The sequence below is a fragment of the Esox lucius genome, chromosome 8 (assembly GCF_011004845.1).
Source record: "Esox lucius isolate fEsoLuc1 chromosome 8, fEsoLuc1.pri, whole genome shotgun sequence".
Classification (NCBI taxonomy): domain Eukaryota; kingdom Metazoa; phylum Chordata; class Actinopteri; order Esociformes; family Esocidae; genus Esox; species Esox lucius.
Genome location: NC_047576.1, coordinates 8,663,492 through 8,684,055, shown reverse-complemented (window position 1 = coordinate 8,684,055; position 20,564 = coordinate 8,663,492). Strand labels below are relative to the sequence as shown.

The following is a 20,564-nucleotide window of genomic DNA, read 5'->3' as shown; positions in this document are numbered from 1 at the left end:
CATGTGTGCCTCCGTGTGGGAAAAGAAAAAGAAAACCAGGATTCATGTTATGGCCATTAAAATGGAATTCTCACGGAACCCCGTCCGATTCACAACATCTACATCTGGTTGGACGTATTTGCAGAAGGGGCGATGCCGAGGTTCATTTGAGATGGCTAACGCAGATATGGTGAATTGGAAGTAGTGAGTAGAATGCAATGCCCCGGTTAGGTCAGTTTTCTAGCAACACCATTAGCTGGTTGGAGGGTTCAGGAAACAAATAGCAGCCAGACACCTAGTTTCATCTCCGACAGAGGATAGGTGATGTGTGGAGGTAAATATAGAAAATAAGAGAAATGGCAGATAGCCTCCATCTCAATGGACCCTCAATTATCCCCTCTCCCCTTTATTAGTCTCCCTGGGTTACCACTTTCTGCCTCGGCATGAGATACCTGCAGCATTCACTGCTATCAAACCCCATTTCCAGAACACGACTCCTCCATCTTTTCTAACGACCACTATTACAGTCCCCCCCCCCCCAACCATCCCCTCTTAAAAAAATAGAAATGGGTCCTGTCGAAGAGACTGTTGCAAGGCATGAGGTATAGTCTCTGCTAAATTTTCATGATCTACACTCTTTACTTTCAGCATATTGTAGCACATGGTTGTTATAATTTAAGGGAATATGGAGAATTTATATAATCTGAAGGAAGTTGTATTAGGTGGAAAATTAGCTAATTCTTCCAGGACAGTTGACTTCACGAGATGTAGCATGTTATTGATAGAGGAGTCAATCTTAGAACAGTCAGAGCAGCTCTTTGGGAAACAGTGATGAAGTGACATGGACAGAATTGAGTGAAAAGCTCAGGTTTTGAAGCCAAAATCAGAGGCCACTTTCAGCGGTAGCTTTATTTGTTGCGAAATTATCAAACACTGATTGATACATTTCTTAAATCATCTTCCCTATGAACACTCACTAAATGTCAATCGGCACAGGTCGGAAAGTCCATTCTTTGATTAAAATAGGTTTAAGCCTGAAAAATGTTTTCCATTATCATGCATCACAGGGAAGAGAATTGTCAGAAGTGGCAAATCCATTTTGATGACATTTGGCAAAATGTTCGGGGTTGATCCTAAGATTTGGCCACATTCAACCAACCCAGCTCTCTATCAAGTTCCATTTCTTAAATGCATGAGCTGTTTCATGTAATTTGACAAGCGTCCATTAACAAAATGTACCAAAAAAACAGCAAATCTTTTTCAATGAATATATGCAGACATTTTTTTTTTTACTACAAAAACGGCTTATCAACATCAGATTGCAATTTACTTTAGGTAAAGACACTGTAAACAATGGCAGAGCTCATGTTTGATTGAAACAGCAGTTATGAATACTTGGATGATGTAATCACTCTGTATTGTAGCCGACAATATAGACACATGTAAATCACACTGTAAACCAGAGATATTTCGGCTATAGACAAAAAGCTTTATTTGTGTTTTTCCTTTTTTCCCCGTAGCTTTCCTTTGCCAAAACATTTCATATGAATTCATAAACATGTTTTTATCCACTTTAAAACTAAAAAGGAATTGATTTGAAAACCACACCATGTTCTTCACCTTTAAAAAGAAGTATTACAGGACTACAAGTACCAGAATGCATTGTGATACAAGCAGGAAAACAACAACAACAATAGCAAACGTCTGACTTCTCTAGACTTGTTTGACTGCAGAGACTGGTACCATCATCATTCTAGTAATTCAAGGGTCTACATTATAATTTCATATCACATATGAATAATTTCTGCTGCTTTTTTGAAAAGTAAAGTAAAAAATAACATGGAATAAAGTAAAATATAAAAGTTGTATTTAGCTAACTGTTTTTTTTAAATGTTGTTTATTTCTGTGTTCCTTCAGATGTTCTAGGCCAGCTCTCTATCAAACCTTGGTCAGGACTGTAGAGAGCAGTGTTCTATCACAAAACCACAACATTATTCTCATACACTTCGGTCCCCCACTTGTTTTTTCGCAAAATGGAAAAGTCTATTTTGTGAAGCAGAAGTACTACTGAGTTTCCGAAATCCCACTGCAGTGTTTTGGAGCCCATCTCTCTCCATTGCTGTCCCCTTTCAGTGCACATGTAGGCCTGGGTTCCTTATCGTTGCACAGTGGATGGCAAGCACACGTCGTCCATTCCCCTTGTAATGCCGGGCCTACAGTCGTCAGAATAACCCAGTGGTCCATAACTGTAGTACTGGCACTCAGGCAAAAAAGGGAGCAGACTTAGCAATGGGCGTGTGTCAAACGGCAAAAACGTCACGCGGTGAAAAACTAACATTCGGAGCATGAGAGAGACGGAGAATGCTGGAGAGGGGAAGGGGGACGATGAGAGGCGGGAGGGATAAGGAAATGAAAAGCAAAAACCTGAAATTCACAAAACACTTCGCCACCACAGGATCTAGGATTCTACTCAGCACCACAGCTTGAGACGTGGAGGCTCGTTCTGAATTCAGCACCAGTGGAAAAAGGCAATTTGAAACGGTTCATTTGTTTGTTTTTACGTAACATTCTTTTTTTTCTTCATATGACAAAAAGATCCTCTGTAAAAAAAAATCTACACTGCACTGTCCGTGATGGGACCCCCGTGGCATGATTCGGAGGGTCTACAAAGAGCTCTGTGTCCGCTTACAACCGTGGTGGAAAGCTACGACACCACCGTCCCACCCCCTGTTCCCCGGTATAAAAGTTAAACAAGCGTCTTTGGCAGATTTACAGAAAAGATCCTTGTCTACTCTGAATTGCTACTGCTAGAAATTGCCAGGATGTTATAGACTGGACAGAGACACAAGAAGAAAGAGAAAGCAAGACAAAGAGAAATAAAATAGATGAAGACAGGGTGACACAGAGACATGTAGACAAAGAGTGCGAGAAAGATAGAAAGAGAAAAAGAGAGATATAGAGAAGGATCGTCTATGATCTATCACTGCAGGGGCACTGGGGAACACCACACTGACACGGAATGACCATGTATAGATGGGATACAGGGTAGCGCAATCAAAGCACAGGTACTAAAATAGAAACCCAAAGATGAAACTCAAAGATGAAGATGACATGAGAGGGTTCCTAAGTGGAGAAGAGACGTCGCTGTCAATGGCAACGGTCACGTCGACCAATGGCCACCCAGGTGTGTGGGAGGGAAGTCCGTCCCCAGTTCCGTTCAAACCTCCCCTCCCCACTTCTCGTGCATCCCAGCGATCCTAAGCAGCTGGGAGGCCGTTTTCTTTAGGTCTTTAAGGGCCTCCTTCCTGGCCCCGCGGGGCCATTCTCCTCAACCGCCCCCTGGACATGAGTTGTGTGGTGGGGGTCAAAGGCCAGCGGTCATGAGGACGCAGAGTTCTGGTTGGAGGAAGGCGGGGCAGCATGACTTTACAGTGTCCAGATGGCGTCTGTCTAGGGACGGTGGGTGGGGCTGACTGGTATGAAGAGAGGATGGGCAAGTGGCACAGGGGATGGGGGAGGTGTCTCTCTTTCTCCATTACAAGGAGGGCCGAGGCAGCAGACTGGAAGTGGGGTCGGGCTTGGGGGGGCAGAGGGGCTGTTCCAGGCGGGTGAGACCGTTGGGCCCGGGGTGCTATGAGGAGGACAGGAGCAGCGCGAGCAACATGGCCGATATTAGGGAGAAGCAGGGGACGGTCAGGCAACAGCCACCGGTGCTGTCATCTGTCAGGAAGGGCTCCGGGGACTCATACACAGAGTCATCTGGGAAAGAGAGAGAGGGAGAGGAGAGAGAGGGAGAGAGGGAGAGGAGAGAGAGGGAGAGAGGGAGAGGAGAGAGAGGGAGAGGGGAGAGGGAGAGAGGGAGAGGAGAGAGAGGGAGAGGGGAGTGGGAGAGGAGAGAGGGAGAGGAGAGGGAGAGGAGAGAGGGAGAGGAGAGAGGGAGAGCGACAAAGTGCAAAATTAAGAATTGAGTGTAGAATGACAAATGAGAGAGGGGAGAGAAGAGCAGAGTGGGAGAGGGGAGAGAAGAGCAGAGTGGGAGAGGGGAGAGAGAGGAGAGAATGAGTGGGAGAGAAAGAGGGGTTATTGTTCCAACAGGTAGAAATCTAATGCAATGCAAATCTATGTGTATCTGGGTGTATCTGGGCTGTGTTTAAGTCACTGGGAAAGGCAAACACGGTCAAAGCATACATCGATGCCCTTTGGTTATGTTCTTCTCGTGACCCAGATATGTTCTGTCAATAGTCATGCACACAAGTGCCGTGTTGTTTACACCTCTCACTTTGACTGTTGACAAGAGCAGAGTGAGGAGCACTTCATGTTCCTGACAGGTCCACGTCAGGAGAATCGCCTTGAATGCACGAGTCACGTCGGCAGAGTGACAGCCGATCAAGTGGTGGGCGGGGACTAAACTGGTGCATGGATTACCTTTCGGAACACCTAAGGTATGACAAGTGACTTGAGTCTTGGTGTTTGACTCGAGGTGAGTTGAGGCGGGAGGCTGAGTGTGTCCTAAAATATTGATTGCTTGCATTGATTGGATTTTTGATTGGATCGTTTTGAAATAAGTTGAAGTTTCTAATGGCTGTTCCCTGATTACAGTTTCTCATTGGCCTAATTCCTCGTTTCAGGTTTAGGAAGCGCCTGACATCAAGTTGATAATGTTAAATACTCTTTTGTTGATGTATACATTGATCACAATGAACAAACAAAAAGATCACAGCACATCAACCGCACCCAGTGAAGCTCAGCTTCAAAACTCTCCCTTACCTCTGAAATGCTGTTAATGAAATTAAAACCATTATGCAACCATATGCCAACCAGTGGCTGATCACTATTTGTTTAACTTCCTATATGTTCAGTTCATTATTCATAACAGGACGTTTACCATCAAATTAAAGGAGAGATTATATTATTTTACACTTAATATTTAATGGTTCCTCAACTTGCACCGTTAGCCAAAGGTCCACGGATATTTATTCATGTGAGGATGTTATATTTAATGTCTGATGGCCAAATCACCTGTGTGTAACTTACAACCAAATATGAAGTTGATTTCAGCTGATTTTGGTATTATTTCAAAAAATAAAAAAAATTTAAACATGCTCTCACATTTTAGGTGTAGAGCGCGAGGACCCTTGCTATTAAAATCCTTTATTATACAAAACATCCTGGCATTGGCTCTTGCCAGCCTCTTCCCAAACCACCGCCATAATTCCTCTCTGGGATGTGGCTGTTTATTTTTATCAGAGAATAAAGCACTAAAATCTGTTTCCCTCTTTTGGCTGGATGGAACAACCTACTCTTAAATATTTACTCAGGTACTCCAAAACCAGAGAGCTTATTTAAAGGCGCACCCCGGAGTTTTGGCAGTAGTTGTGAAAGCAGTGCTCATGAACGATTATTAGGGCATCTCATTGTGTCCTTCCGCACCCTTTTCATATGATACTTTACTTGTACATTGTTTTTGAAAGCTGAAATAGCTGAAGTTAGCCAGTAATATGTCTGTAAGGTCGCATGGTTGATAGAAATGGCTCAAGATAGTTAAAGTCTGTTATGAATCATGGATTACAGTTAATCTTGGATTATAGTTTCTATCACTTTCAGTGTAAAGAAAAATCTAATATCAAGTTATAAAACAGTGAAATTCTTCCTTAAATTGAGTTTTCATCAAGAAATTGCCATGGAAATGACAATCACCATCAAATCCCCATCAAAAGGCCACATAACTATTGACTAGGAGTAATTTCACTTGGCCTTCAGTCCTCCAAAAGCCATTTGGTGCAATGACGGAGGTTTGCACACACACACACACAAACTCTATCCCTGTCGTAATACAAAAACTTGTCTGTACTAATACGTATCACTCTTTCTCTATTTGAATAGCTAGAGGAAAGAAGCATTTATTGGATTCCATGGTTAAATCAAGATTTACGTGTGGATTCCGGTGTGGATTAGCTTAGAAGTTGGGAATTGCATTTCCATAGACAGATCCTGTGTGGGTTGAAGACTGTGAAATATATATGTGCATATTTACAATTGCAGTATGGTGGAGAATGTGGGGACCTGTCTGTTAAAAACCTTTATTATACAAAACAACCTGGTTTGGCCTCACGCCAGGCTCTGCCCAAACCATTACCATAAGTCCTGTCTCTAAGTTTCTTGTATGTGGCTGTTTATTTTCTTCTGTCCTGCGAAGGTAAAATCCTAATCTTATTTGGGAGATGAGGGTTAACCCCCGTGTCTTTTGGCAGAATGGAAAGAGTCTACTATTGTTTAGTCCAGTATTCCAAAATTAGAGGGCTGTTCGAAGTCCTGATAGAGATCTACTCTTAGTGGCTGCACAGGAGCCAAGGTGTTGAAGGTAACTTTCGATATGCTAGCGTAATCCTAATATGCCATTGTTACTTTCACTGATTTAACAAGATGTGGCTCCCCACTGAACAAAGGACACTGAAAAATACGTTGAAAAGATGTCTTTCAATTCATTTAGCTCAGTCGTCAGAGTCAGTTAAAGTTAGGAAGGAAAACTGAATCAGTACACTTTCTGATAGATCTTTGAGGGTGACGAACAGTCTATCATCAAGTTGAGCTAATGTGAAATTCATATTTACTGTGATACTACACCGTTTACTTTTTAATTACATACTAAAACAATACGTCTCAATGATGCAAATGCACCATACCGCTCAGAGAGAAAAAGAGAACAAAAACGTTTCAATCTTAATAAGCCACGACACAGAAGGAAACCAACAATGGTTGTATAATAGACAAAATGTATGACTTTCAATTGACATATAATTGCCCGGTGAAATTGATAATCTCTAACATGTTTATTCGCAATTACACAGAGATAATGGAGTGACGCGACAAGTCGGGTTAAACTTTGAAATGAAAATCCCCAAACCCGAGCTCAGGGATATTACTTGGCAAGTGACACTGTTCCAAATATTGACACAGTAGTGTGAACTGTGAAGGGGGTTTAATTCCTTTCCTTTTCTCCAAAGGCTTTGTACAAATAGCTTGAACTGAATGAATGCCTTCTGAGTCGGAACAGAACGCACATCTGAGGGCGGGAAACTCTTTCTTCAGACTTTAACTGGCCATGTCTGCTCTCGCCGTGATACCTTTAACAGTAAAAAAAGCTTTTTTTTTTTTTTTTTACAACTCCAAAAAAGAAACGCACAGAAAAAAGCATGTCTAGAGTACAACAGGATGATATACACAGGCCGAGGGCGCCCGTTCCCTCCACAGTGACCCGTATGGTTTTGTAACGTAAGCACATTGTACGTGTATAACGCTACAGTGCAGCCTAAGGAGCTCCAATACATCAAGTTGTCATTTTAAAGAGCAGTGGAGAATGTCACCTCGCACCAAAGCTGGTCCGAGGTTAAGTCAACTTTCAAACCCTGTGTTTACTTCCTGTACCCGGGTCTGCAGCCTGTGACACGCTAAACCGGCAGCGACAGATTCCCGCGGGACACCACGGCACCCGGCTTTGATGAACGATGACCAGTTGCAGGTCATCGTTTGGATTGTTATCTGGCCCTTGTCAGATGAATTATTTCCACCAGACTGTGTCCTGAAGGCAGCCGCTGCTGCATGTGTGCGCGCGCACGCGCGTGTGTGTGTTGTGATCCAGAGTCCTAGTGGTTTAGCTCAAAAGGCCTGGGATTCTAAGCAGTGCAGCGTTGGTGTGGATGATAGTGTGCTGAGTAAAGACAGAGATGGAACAGAGGCCTGGCCTCATCAATCAACAAGCAGAGGGCCTAGCAGGTTCTGACCCGCGGGTTCTCCTCCAGCTCGGTCCTGCCTTCCATGGATCGGTATGGATCCACAATGAGAGATCTGTGAAGTGTTCCTGTGAAAAACTAGTACCAGAGTTCATACATTTAACGGATGAGCACTCTCAAAATACTGGGGCGCGTCTTGTGAAAATTGAATGAAAAACTGCACTGTGGTTTGTGAAACTTTGAAGCATCTGCATAGTAAGTTAACACATTTACATTTATTTATAGATATTAATACATATGGATGTCTCTACAGAAATATAATATGCACTGGGTGTGACGGAGGGCAGTGTAACTTTATAAAATTCTTCATAGTGTCTCTTCTGCTGACTACACCCATTCTTAACATGGCAAAGTTATTGGCAAAGTTAAAAAGAAGAAATAGGTTTTTATTATGAACAAAGGCCAGTGTATCCAAAATGAAGTGTAAGCAATTTTACTCTGACATTCCCTAAAGACTGGAAAGGGAGGAAAATACTCACTTGTGGGCTTGACATAGACTTTCAACTTCAAGCAGGGTTTCCCAACAAGGTTAGGGTGTGGAGACGCTGGAACAAGAGAAAGAGAGAGAGAGAGAGAGAGAGACACACACACACACACAAGCATGTGTTTGTTAATGAATAACATATTTAGCTGCAGTTTTCTTGTCAAATCTCAAAGAAAATAGCTCAAATTATATGCTGCCTGGGTAAGATGGTAAGTATGCTCCATTAGAGTGTTAGAATTCAAATATCCCCCACACCCATTGGATCCAGACTCCATCGATGTGATAAGGAGGTCATGTAACTACCCTTTCAGTCTCCCCGCAAAAATGTATCCACACATTCAAAAGCAATCCAGTTTAGAGGCATGGTGCAATTTTGTGTGCGATAGCCTGGGCAACACAACAGCGGCCATCTTTGGTTGAAGAATTTCGGGGCCAGAAGTCAAGTTTTGGTTTTTGACCTCTGTTTCCTTGTGTGACCCTGATCCTCTGACATTTCCCCAAGAGCTGAGGCTTGGATCACCGTGACGACCAGGTGCTGCATGTGCTGAAATGTTAACTTCACTTGATAATCACTTTTCAGGCTGTTACTGTGACTGGGTGACTGGGTGTTAAGAACAAAACTCCACTACCTCATGGTCCAAGTATCTCAGCATACTCACACGCCATATGGCTCAGCGCGGAGAAACAACAAGCAACTTGATGCAACCTCTGATATGCTAATAGCATCACTGGGAGAAAACAACAGCAAGCAATATAGAGAGAGAGACTCTGGCATAGTTCTGCATTCCTAACCTTGGAAAAGCATTTTTCAGTCAAAAGTCTAGTCGTTCTTTCCAGAATGGAATGAAATACTTTCCAAAATTCTCTGTGACAAATTGTCTTCTTTTAACTCAGAAACCCCCAAATTCATTTTTTTTTTGCTATCAGACACCCAAGTAACCACTGTTTTGCAATACCATTTTTGGTAACTGGTCTTACAAAAATGGCTCTGTAGTCTATGCCCAGAATAGAGAACATAGGAAAATGTTTTGTCCACAGAGAATGACATGACACCAACTGAAAAAAGGGATCTGTCATGTATTACTCTCTCTTACACTCCATGTTCTAACCATGTGAGACCAACTTGAGACTTTTTATGTGTGTGTGTGTGTGTCTGGTTTGGGTAAGGTGTGTGTGTGTGTGTGTCTGGTTGGGGTAATGTGTGTGTGTTTGTCTTGTTGGGGTAAGGTGTGTGTATGTGTGTGTGGTTTGGGTAAGGTGTGTGTGTGTCTGGTTGGGGTAAGGTGTGTGTGTTTGTCTTGTTGGGGTAAGGTGTGTGTGTGTGTCTGGTTCGGGTAAGGTGTGTGTATGTGTGTCTGGTTGGGGAAAAGTGTGTGTGAATATGTGTGTCTGGATGGAGTAAGATGTGTGTGTGTGTCTGGTTGGGGTAAGGTGTGTGTGTGTGTCTGATTGGGGTAAAGTGTGTGTTTGTGTGTCTGGTTGGGGTAACGTGTGTGTGTGTCTGGTTGGGGTAAAGTGTGTGTGTGTGTGTCAGGTTGGGGTAACGTGTGTGTGTGTGTCTGATTGGGGTAAAGTGTGTGTTTGTGTGTCTGGTTTGGGTAAGGTGTGTGTGTGTGTGTGTGTCTGGTTGGGGTAAGGTGTGTGTGTGTGTTTGGTTGGGGTAAGGTGTGTGTGTGTGTTTGGTTGAGGTAACGTGGGTGTGTGTGTGTGTGTGTGTGTCTGGTTGAGGTAACGTGGGTGTGTGTGTGTGTGTGTCTGGTTGAGGTACGGTGTGTGTGTGTGTAGTTGGGGTAAGGTGGGAGTGTGTTTGTGGATATATTTGGTTTTGCATTTGAGTGCACAAGCGGTGTGTTTGTGTTGTTTGTATGTGTAGAGAAATTCAGAGGAATAGGGTCTGATATGGCTCTGTGAATGCCAATACTGACTCTCTGTCAGGATTTGGGGGTTGGTGTGTGTGTGTGTGTGTGTGCGTGTGTGTGGGGGGGTCAGGGGTGATGGATGTGCCCCTTTGTTTACAGATAACCAAGCTAAGCCCCCGGTCACCCCGCTAACTCCCCGTACCCCGACATCTCAAGGATCCCCTTTGCCCTAAAACCCCAGGGGCCTTGACAGCTACAATATTGGTAGTAGCCAAACCATTTTCTAAGGGATGGGGGGGAAAGGGGGTGCTGAATAGAGGGGCAAACTGCTTCCCAGCCCGACTGCTGCCAGGGACAAAGGGCCGCACAATGCCGGAGCTGTGGGGCGGAGTGCATTAAAAACAGCTCAGGACGGGAGAATCGCAGCACACTGAATGCTAACTTTGAACTCTTTTCTTTTTTTTGTAGCCAGTCCTCTGTCCACCCCCAGTCCTCTGCCCCCGCCCCCCAGTCCTCTGTCCCCCTCCAGTCCCCTGCTCCCCCCAGTCCTCTGTCCCCCTCCAGTCCCCTGCTCCCCCCAGTCCTCTGCACCCCCTCAGTCCCCTGCCCCCCCCAGTCCTCTGTCCCCCCTCAGTCCTCTGTCCCCCTCCAGTCCCCTGTCCCCCCCAGTCCTCTGTCCCCCCCAGTCCTCTATGCCCCCTCCAGTCCTGTGTCCCCCTCCAAGTCCCTGCCCCCCCATTCCTCTGTCCCCCCCCAGTCCTCTGTCCCCCCCAGTCCTCTGCCCCCCTCCAGTCCCCTGCCCCCCCCCAGTCCCCTGTCCCCCCCCCAGTCCTCTGTCCCCCCTCCAGTCCTCCTCTCCAGGAGTGACAACATCCTGCCGAGTATAATAAGGCAAGGGACACCCCACTGGTTGGGGGGGGGGTGCATTTAAACGTTCTTTCGCCTCAACCTAAATACCTTTCCATCACTCAGAGGATAATAAGCATTGAAATATATACCATATGTTGGGGAGACAGCCTCCATACCCATTTAGCTGGGGGGACAGGGGTGCTCAGCAGGAAAACGGGGGATTTTCATTTTTAGGGGTGCAACATTGGGCCTAGACAAACAAAGGGTTTTGGCTTTGATTGCTCAAACATTTCTCATTGAGCACCGATACCTGTTTACACCCCTCCACGAAAAAAAATCTGCTTGTAATACAAGTTAGTTCAAAGCCCTGGCCGGGTCTACAGGGATGCTGTCGAAATACTGTCACAACATGTCCCCCTGCGATGGAAGTATACAGTCTGGTGCAAGAGTCTTAGGCACCTGAAAGTCGAACTATGGCCATTTATTTATTTGGGTAGTTTTCTAATTAAAAACTAAATATATATAATATACAAATACATGAATATAATATATATTATAATTTTTTTTTACACATAAACACTTATTATCCAAATAAATGACTTTAGTTAGACTTTCAGGTACCTAAGACTTCTGCACAGGACTGCAGTCATTCCAGAATACATTCAGTACACATAGTCCCACAAGCCAAACCACTGTTCTTAAGAAATGGTAATATACGAAATATAAGTGTCTGTAAAAATATGAAAAAAATATTGACAATATCAAATGAAATTACAAAGTAAAATATGACAAAGTGTGTAAAGGTTGGGTTGCATCACGTTCTAGAGCGAGTTGAAAATGAGTACTGTATAGCATTACTAAGAATAATATCTGGCCTTTGTGAAGAAGTTAGACATTACCAACAACAGATGGCAGTGAACAGCTAAAAAAGATGAGCCGCTGAATATACATACCGCTGTGCTATAAACTGATCACGCCTGATCTCCTTTCATGTGCTTCATAGATGTAACGTTTGCCTTGGTCCTGCCTTTTTTAGGGGTTCAATTTCCTTAGTGTCACAGGGAGGTGTGGTCTCCTCTGGGGTAACTGGGGTCCCTCTAGCCACACAAAGGCCCACACAGAGAGGGCAACACAAAGGCCCATCACAGACCAGATAACGAGCATTACTGAAGGTAACCTCATTCCGTTTACCCTTTTCTCCAGTTGCCCTAAAGTTTTTCCTCTTTTTCGGAAAGGACAGACGGGGGCTGTAAACAGTGTGAAGGAAGATGAAAAAAGGAATAATAAAAAAACTGAAATGGGTTCATTAATGCGTCCAGCACGGCGCCCGGAGCCCTTCTGCTGCCTGCACACAGCAGGATGCCGTCTCACCAGGCCAAAGGACCCCTTTCAGAGGTCCATTAGCAGGACAGGGATAGACGCACCCTGGCAAACCCACCCCTGTCCTGTCATGCGCACGGACGGGCCGCACCAGAGATGGACCGCAGAGGGGGACAAGCCCGCCGCGCAGGAAGGGGCACAGCGTGTGCGCCTCGACCTCAGAAACGCGGGGCGTCCATTTCCCAAAGTGTCGGGGCTGTCTGAAGGGCATGCCACAGTGGCCGTATCCAACGGGCCGCATTGCTAATGCCTTTCAGCGCTGCACACCCCCCCCCCACCACCCTGAAAACATCCTAATGACCGCGGTCCGGTGCCAGAAGGACACAATTACCCCAATCAGGTTCCCTTCGCTAAATATGATTTCACCAATCAGCATAATCTGAAGCGTTCCGCGTGAGAGCGCCGGTAACTGGTCCTGCACTGATCTCACCCTGTGAAGGTAAGGACCCGGCTAATGGCTCGCTTGCCATTTGACAAATTGACATTGGGACGACGCGTGCCAGGGTGCCACGCTGAAGGGCGGCAGGGCCGCCAAAAAAAAAACCATACGGATGAAGAAGTCAAACAGATGCCGGAGATAAACGGTTTGCCCGGGTTCCCCTCTGGTTTGACCACTGAAGGTTGTGATTGGTAACAGCGCATATGCTAAATTACATTGGCCCGGCCTTGTAACTACTGTGCATTTAGTCAAATCAATTAGCGCAAGGAAACATTTGGCATCAGCTGCTACACACAGATACTGAATTACTTGCAATAACTACCTGGCCTCAACGGTTATCTCCCTGAGCACCAGGGTGGGTGTTGATACCGTCCAGTCTGTGCTCTGCTCTACGGTCCGGGTGCCTAGCCCTGGCACTAGCACAAGACCAAACATGGCAGCCAAAGGGAACCACAAAGGAAAGGCTATTAATTAGACCACAAGTGATGTTATGGCTGCATCCCACTCCTCCTCTGCTTTCCAGCAAATGGGATACAATCCCCCTTAAAACAACAAACAGATAGGATCCAGCTGACTTTCCATTGGGACTGGAAAGTCAGCTGACTGAAGAGCGACACTGACTGAAGAGCGACACGTTCACAGCACTGAATATTTTCCACAGGTCACGGCTGTGATCTGTTTAATGTGGTCAGTGGGGGGTTAGTATATCATTTCTACTATATTTTGTCTTGGGGCGCCTTGGCCCATACTTGTGGGCGCAAGCATTTTTGTTGTGAATCAAACAGTGTCTGCCTATTTGGTCTAACTGAGATGTACATATATTGGCTAATGACTCCTACATCACCAGGAAGGACAGTTTGGTGGCCCTGACATGAATGCAGCATTTAGCTAATAACCAATTAGATCAGTGCTCCTGGGCCATGTCACCAATCAGGTAAGAAGCATTTCATTATCCAGGTGCCGAGGAGCACATTTCCTGCTAACGCAACCTGCTAACGCTATCACGCCTCAACCGACTAAACAACAAATTGGCAAGCTCTTGATGATCAGCCAAATAAGTTACTACAGGCAAAGAACAAACATTTGCAAATGGAAGCTCAACTTAAGAGACATGTGTTAGTGTGCGTGTGTGTGTGTGCGTGCGCTTTTCCACTCACAAATATAGTAGTACTCGTGGCCCGGCCGAAACTCGAAGCCCAGCGAGAAGGGAGTGAAGAGCTGGAACTTCTCAGAGAACTTGAGGGGGCCGTTGGGGCTCTGGGGCCGGTTGCACTCCCAGCGCTTGAAGCCCTTCATCCGGTGGTCGCAGGTGGTGTAGCCATCGTAGTTGACCATGAAGAGGATGTAGCGCTCCATGCGGTCCTGGGGCAGCGGGTCCTCGTAGTGGGGGCAGTAAATATCCAGGTAGTCGTTGATGGCCACCTCCACTGTGTACTCCCCGTAGTGAAACCTGCACGCGACACGGAGGCCGTTAACACTGAGGGTCACGTAAACAGAACACTAAACACGTCATACGGACTTAAGCGGTGAAGCAGTCGCTGGCGGGTTGAGGTGGGACATAGCGCCTTTAAATTTCCTGCCGATGAGGCCATTTCCTGGCCTCAGATGGACCCAGCTGAATGACCCTGAATGCACAGTTGCCCACAAAATAGCCTAAAAAAAAAACTAAACACAGACCCATAACACGGTGGTCACTAGCTTATAGATCGACAGCCATAATCCCAGGCATTCTCCACCATGTGTCCAGTTGACATGTAATTTTAACCCTGACCATAATCATATGGTTCCGCTAATACCAAGGAGCTCCAATCTAAGGACGTGATCCAACTCCGTGGCCATGGAATCTGACTTTGCAGCTGCAGAATCTAGTGGACACCTCGCGGCATTTGTGCGAAGTCTCTAAGGAGCTGGGTGAGGAGGATGGGAAGGAGAAGGAGGAGTAGTGGCTGGAGATTGACAGGGGTTTGAAGAGTGAGAGCAGCTTCATTAAGCTCTTTCACAGAGCCCTGGCTCTCGCCCAGCTCTGGACAAATGAGTTTGCAGCTCAGGGGGCGATTTCAATACAAATTGAACACCTGCACAGATCTGACCCTGAGCTGGTGAATCCCAGAGAGTGGCCCTGCATGTGAGTTTACAGGGAGCCGCACCTCCATCACCGCCACGGCCGTTAACTCCCTCACACGGGGTCAGAGGAAACGCAGCGGCTCTGTGAGATCATGGGCATGAAAAGCTTAACACTTAAGGCATGGAAGCGCTGATTGATAGCTGATCAAAGGACACTAGGTAGGACATGTGATGCCCATTACTGATGGGCCCCATACATCCTGTCTACACATCCTGTCCATACATCCTGTCCACACATCCTGTCCATACATCCTGTCTACACATCCTGTCCATACATCCTGTCCACAAATCCTGTCCACACATCCTGTCCATACATCCTGTCCACACATCCTGTCCACACATCCTGTCCACACATCCTGTCCACACATCCTGTCCATACATCCTGTCCACACATCCTGTCTACACATCCTGTCCATACATCCTGTCCATACATCCTGTCCATACATCCTGTCTACACATCCTGTCCATACATCACGTCCATACATCCTGTCCATTCATCCTGTTTATACATCCTGTCTACACATCCTGTCCACAAATCCTGTCCACACATCCTGTCCACACATCCTTCTATACATCCTGTCCACACATCCTGTCCATACATCCTGTCCACACGTCCTGTCCATACATCCTGTCCATACATCCTGTCCACACATCCTTCTATATATACTGTCCACACATCCTGTCCATACATCCTGTCCACACATCCTGTCCATACATCCTGTATATACATCCTGTCTACACATCCTGTCCATACATCCTGTCTACACATCCTGTCTATACATCCTGTCCATACATCCTGTCCATACATCCTGTCCATACATCCTGTCTATACATCCTGTCCATACATCCTGTTCATACATCCTGTATACACATCCTGTCTATACATTCTGTCTATACATTCTGTCTATACATTCTGTCTACACATCCTGTCACATCATGTCACACTATAAAAGTATATGATTGGACCAATGGTTGGCCATATGATTACTGACCAGCTCCTATATGTTATGGCACAAAAGACTGTGTTATCTTTTGGCTATCAGGAGAACATATAAGACCTAAAGAAGATCAACATCTAGGACTCATTTTAATAACAAAGTTCGCCCCTGACTTTCCGGGTGTTATGACATTGTTAATGAATCAGATCAACAGTGGACAGAATCTAACAGCTCGAATCAGGGCCCAGAAGAGGATTGTATTGGTCCTTGGACTGGCTCAAACCCATTCCAAACATTCACACAGTACAGGGATCTTCTGTCAACCATTCAGATGCCACTGTTACTGTGACGACTTCTTCCCTGCAGTGGACCCAGGTTTTATCTTTTCCACTCGCTAGCATAATGTGAAAGTGTTGCATAGTGCGTTCTGGCTTAGAAGATCCAAAACGCTTTGCTACTCGTCGTAACTGTTGACACACTGGTTCCTAGACCTGATGTCGGGACTGGATCCAACCGTCTGTTCCACATCCCAATAGATAATTAACAGAATCCCATATTCTAATCTCTGAGATGATCCCAAACATTTTTCTTTTCACACAGGTAGCTTTTATCCAGCACAATTCACAATTCAAATTTTTTTCTTTACTGGTTAGTCTTTTAAAAATCACATCGGATCTTAAAAGCCTTTTATTTTAGAGCTATTTCATCAAAATAATAATTATGTTGTAAAAATATCAGCATTTTGTTGCCCGTCTAAACAATTACCATCTAACAGTTAAGTGTGTTTAAAAGTCTGGTGTTGGTGAGTGAACTGTACTACAGTGTTTTCCAATTAGTTACAACAAACTCTAAAGCCAATTCAAGAGGAGGTGTGTCACACATCGACCCCCAAATGAGTCACCACCAAATAGTCCCTCTTGGACGCCTCACGTCTCCCTCAACTCATTCTTGTGCTTATCAGTTGCACCATGAACAAGACTCTCCACGAGTGAGATCCCATAATCCTTTTACAGTGGCCGGGGTGTCGGGGTAGGGAGGCCATTTTGTGCCTTGTTGCGATAAACCACCGCACAAACACCAGCCGTGTTGGTGGAAGAGCGCCAGTAGCTCATTGGCTCACAGCGAAGTGAGGGCGCAGAGGGGTAGGGTGAGGGGTTGGAGGCAGGCATGGCATCAGATGACAGCTAATCTGGGGGGGGTGGAATTAGTTTCAGAAGGGTCCAAGGCCAGCTGCTGTGTGAATGTGTGCCCCCCCCCCCGGCCCCCCAACGCAGCTACCCCTTTCTGCCACCTAGCCTGCCCCCCCCCCCCCCCCCCCCCCCGCTCCCCCTACCACCCGTCCTCTGCTGCCCCCGGGCGCTTATCGCACCAGAACAGAGATCAACCCCCCCCCGGTGTGCCCCTTTCTTCTCCGGCCATCGTACCCTGTTGCACCCAACAACCGGGACTCCACGTTTTAGGAGCATGCCCCCCCCCCCCCCCCCACCCCGTCCTGCCCCGCCACAGCACCCCTCTACTACCCAAACTTCTTGGCTCCTCTTCTCACCCGTCGTCCCCGCCTGTCTTTTCCTTTCATATCCCTGCTCCTTCTCTCCTCTCCCCCTACTCCTCCTGTCTTTTCCCTCTACTCCCCCTTCTCTGCTCCTTCTCCCCCTCTCCGCAACGCAAAGAGGGGATCTTAATAAGGAATAAGTCGCCGCGGCCCCCACGTTTCAGATGCGAGAGCAGCGAGAGGAATAACTTCACATCTGGCCTTTCAGAGCTTATGTAAGTGTGTGTCAGCCGCCTCAGACCTGATGTTTGAAACAGGGGCACAGTGTGGGGCTCCTCCTTACCGTCACACTCCCCTTCTTTGCCCCCTCGAATTTCATGGCCTTACTTTTTTAAGGGGGATATCGGAGAAGCGCACGTGTCCCTCTTCCGTATTACTCCCCTCGTTCTATCAGGAGGAGGCTGGGTAAATACGCGGTAACCATCAAGGGACTACAAAAGTCCTCCCATGGCCACGCTGCTGATATCAAACCTCTGGTCTGTAATTCTCTTTCCATGAAACACGTTTGGGGGCCTTAAATGGATGCCTCTATTGCCTCTGCATATTTTCTTTCCCGTTTGCGAGCTTCCATTTAGCCTCAGGGATTCAAGTAGTGCATTATGTCTGGATAAATCAATAACGGCCAAGCATTCTTCAGCCCGCTTCCCGTCATTCCAGCAGCACCGGCCTCGTTAGTGCGGACGCAGATGGAGGGAGGTTTTTATGTAGCGGTGCTGCAGCACGCCGTTCATGACTGAGCTCTGTGACGCGTTGTTAGTGACAGCCTCGTTGGGCTGGTCCCAAATATCAATAGGGAGGAGGCCGGGGGGGGGGGTTGCGTGTAAGGGAGAGGTAATGCATGCAAGCTATCTGCGCTCATGCAATCAATCACTCGGCCTGTCTCTGCTGGCCTCTCTCTAAACTGTCACCTACATGTGGTGATTAGTGGTTCTGCCAAAGCCCCTCCCCCGATCTACTGGCATCACCAGCAGCAAATTTCACATCCTGGTTACTGTTAACTCCTGTCAGAAGGTGTGGGGGGGGGGGGGGGGGGTGGTAAACCAGGACTAGTGCCCTGCCCTTCCCTTCTACACCCCAACAAGTCCTCACCACATTCTAACATCCCTCAGAGAAGCAATCCCCGATCATGGCGGCCATTTTCTTAACTGCCCAGACCATTTCTCTAAGACCAGAAACACGTGTTGGTGATTGATCAATATATCTTAGAAAAAGAAAAAAGATTGGGTGAGTTCCTGGACTCCCAGAGAGTTTAACAGTGCTCCCGGTTCAACTGACCACCAACAAACCCCCACATGAGTGTAATTTATCAGCACTAATGTTTATAATTGTATTATAAAGTGTTTATAACTGGGTGATTTAGGAGGACTGGTCTTTAAAAGTGGCCTGGGTTTCTTGCATTGTTTTTTTGAAGACCAATTTGATTTACTGTCTCGTCAGGCCGTACTGCACAGTCTGGTTAAAATGGGCCGCTCTATGACTTCATGGGTAACATGATTGCTACACTGTCTGCTTTTGAAGGCCAGGCAGCAGGAAGAAGGTGTCTGCAAAGGGAATATGTCAAAACTAACGATACACACCCAAAGCATGGGTCATTTAGAAAACTATTCTGAGTTCTTAAGTCTTCAGGGGGATGTAGAAGAGTTAGAATGCTTTCTTCTGTACAATGAATTATATAACTCCTTTTACACCTTAAAGGGATAATAGTTCAATCACATCTCTTTAAAAATTACTTCCAGTGGTATGCAAATTGGGGCTCCATACATTAATTGTTTGACAGTGATTGTTTCATGTTAAAGGGATATAATGCACAGAATACATAAAAGATGGCCATTGTGACTTTCAAAATGCCTCAGAAGACATTATCAGCCACTACAGTGCCATTAAAAACCACAACATGACTTTGTGAAAGAATCCTTTACAGGTGACAGCATCGTCAATCGTGAAAGATAAAATGTGACCAATCGTAACATAACTTCCTGTCCATCTGGACCAATGGGATGAAAGGTGTGAAGAATGAAAAAAGAGAGGGTAAGGTACAGAACCGACCTTCAGCCTCCCAGCATTCTTTCCCTTATCCATCACTCCCTCCCCCACAGAACAGTTAACCCAGATGGCAAAAAAGAAAAGAGAAAACGTGCTCTTCACGCCACCCGCTCGACCCTCTGACAGAGAACTCCAGCTGCTTGTTTGTCTGCGGAACACAATTTACAAGACAAACCACCGGCCGGGCCGAATAAATCACAGTCAGGTTCAGAGTGGAACATGGGTGGGGGGGCGGGGCGGGGGCATTAATGGGGGGGGGGGGGGTTCTTTGCAGAAGTATCCAGACTATCACCACACAGCCACATTTCGTGGCCCTATAATGGCGACACAAATCTTGGACGAGATCTGGTGGAGCCTGATAGCCATTCATACATTCAAACCTCCCATGAATTGCTTTGTGGCAATTGTTCTAGAATTTCAGGACCCAGAAAAAGTCAACCGTTGTCGTGTAGCTGTTGGCAAATGTGGGGATACATTGTCTGGAAGTTGCCAAGACCGGTGTTATCTTATTTTTCTTTTTTTTTTTTTTTTACCTCCGTCGGTCTCCCCTCCACTGTTGACACAAAGTTAAAGCAAACAGAGAAATGTACTCTGCAATTAACCAATGACCTAGGCAAGTTTACTTTATACAAACAAATGGACTTAATAACTTGACACAACTGTTTGAAATACCATTTTTCATCCTCACGTCATATCATTACGTTGGAGCCCTGGTGCGCGGCTATGATATTATTAATAATAATTAGAGCTAATTGAACTTCTGAGGCGCTTTCCATATGATCTGGCAGTACTGTCGCCACAGCAACTATATCCAACCCAGGATCTAGCTACAGCAGGCTCACTCGTTTTCCGTCCAACACAAGCACTTTTGCATTAGCGATTCTGGTCGAGGGTGTCCTAAGACAAGTCACGTAGCTGTGGTCTCCCTGTTTTTCCAACTAAATTAGCTTGGTGGTTGGAGGTGGGGTCAGCGGGAAGGTGATGACGGGGGCTGTGGGCGGGGAAAGAGTTTGGGACAGGAGCTGGTGCAGCGGCGGGCACTGGGGGTGGTGGCCGAGAATGGTCCTTTGTGCGCCGGCCGAGTCCTCTGTCTGGAAGCCATTTCCAAGTGTTAGTCCTCCGGCCTG

At 46.2% G+C, this 20,564-nt stretch overlaps 1 protein-coding gene across 2 annotated transcripts in view; it reads right to left on the bottom strand.

The window, feature by feature from the left end:
* Positions 1 to 848: 848 nt before the first annotated feature.
* The window catches only part of LOC105011408 (ephrin-A2), a 112,629-nt gene continuing 92,913 nt past the window's right edge, over positions 849 to 20,564 (bottom strand). For both annotated transcript variants that reach the window (XM_010871401.3, XM_020048715.2), the window contains exons 2-4: positions 13,938 to 14,230; positions 8,249 to 8,314; positions 849 to 3,738 (exon numbers count right to left, since the gene is read on the bottom strand). In XM_010871401.3, the coding sequence (XP_010869703.1) occupies positions 3,611 to 3,738; positions 8,249 to 8,314; positions 13,938 to 14,230 (487 nt within the window). In that variant the 3' untranslated portion in view covers positions 849 to 3,610. The remainder of the gene's footprint in view (positions 3,739 to 8,248; positions 8,315 to 13,937; positions 14,231 to 20,564) is intronic.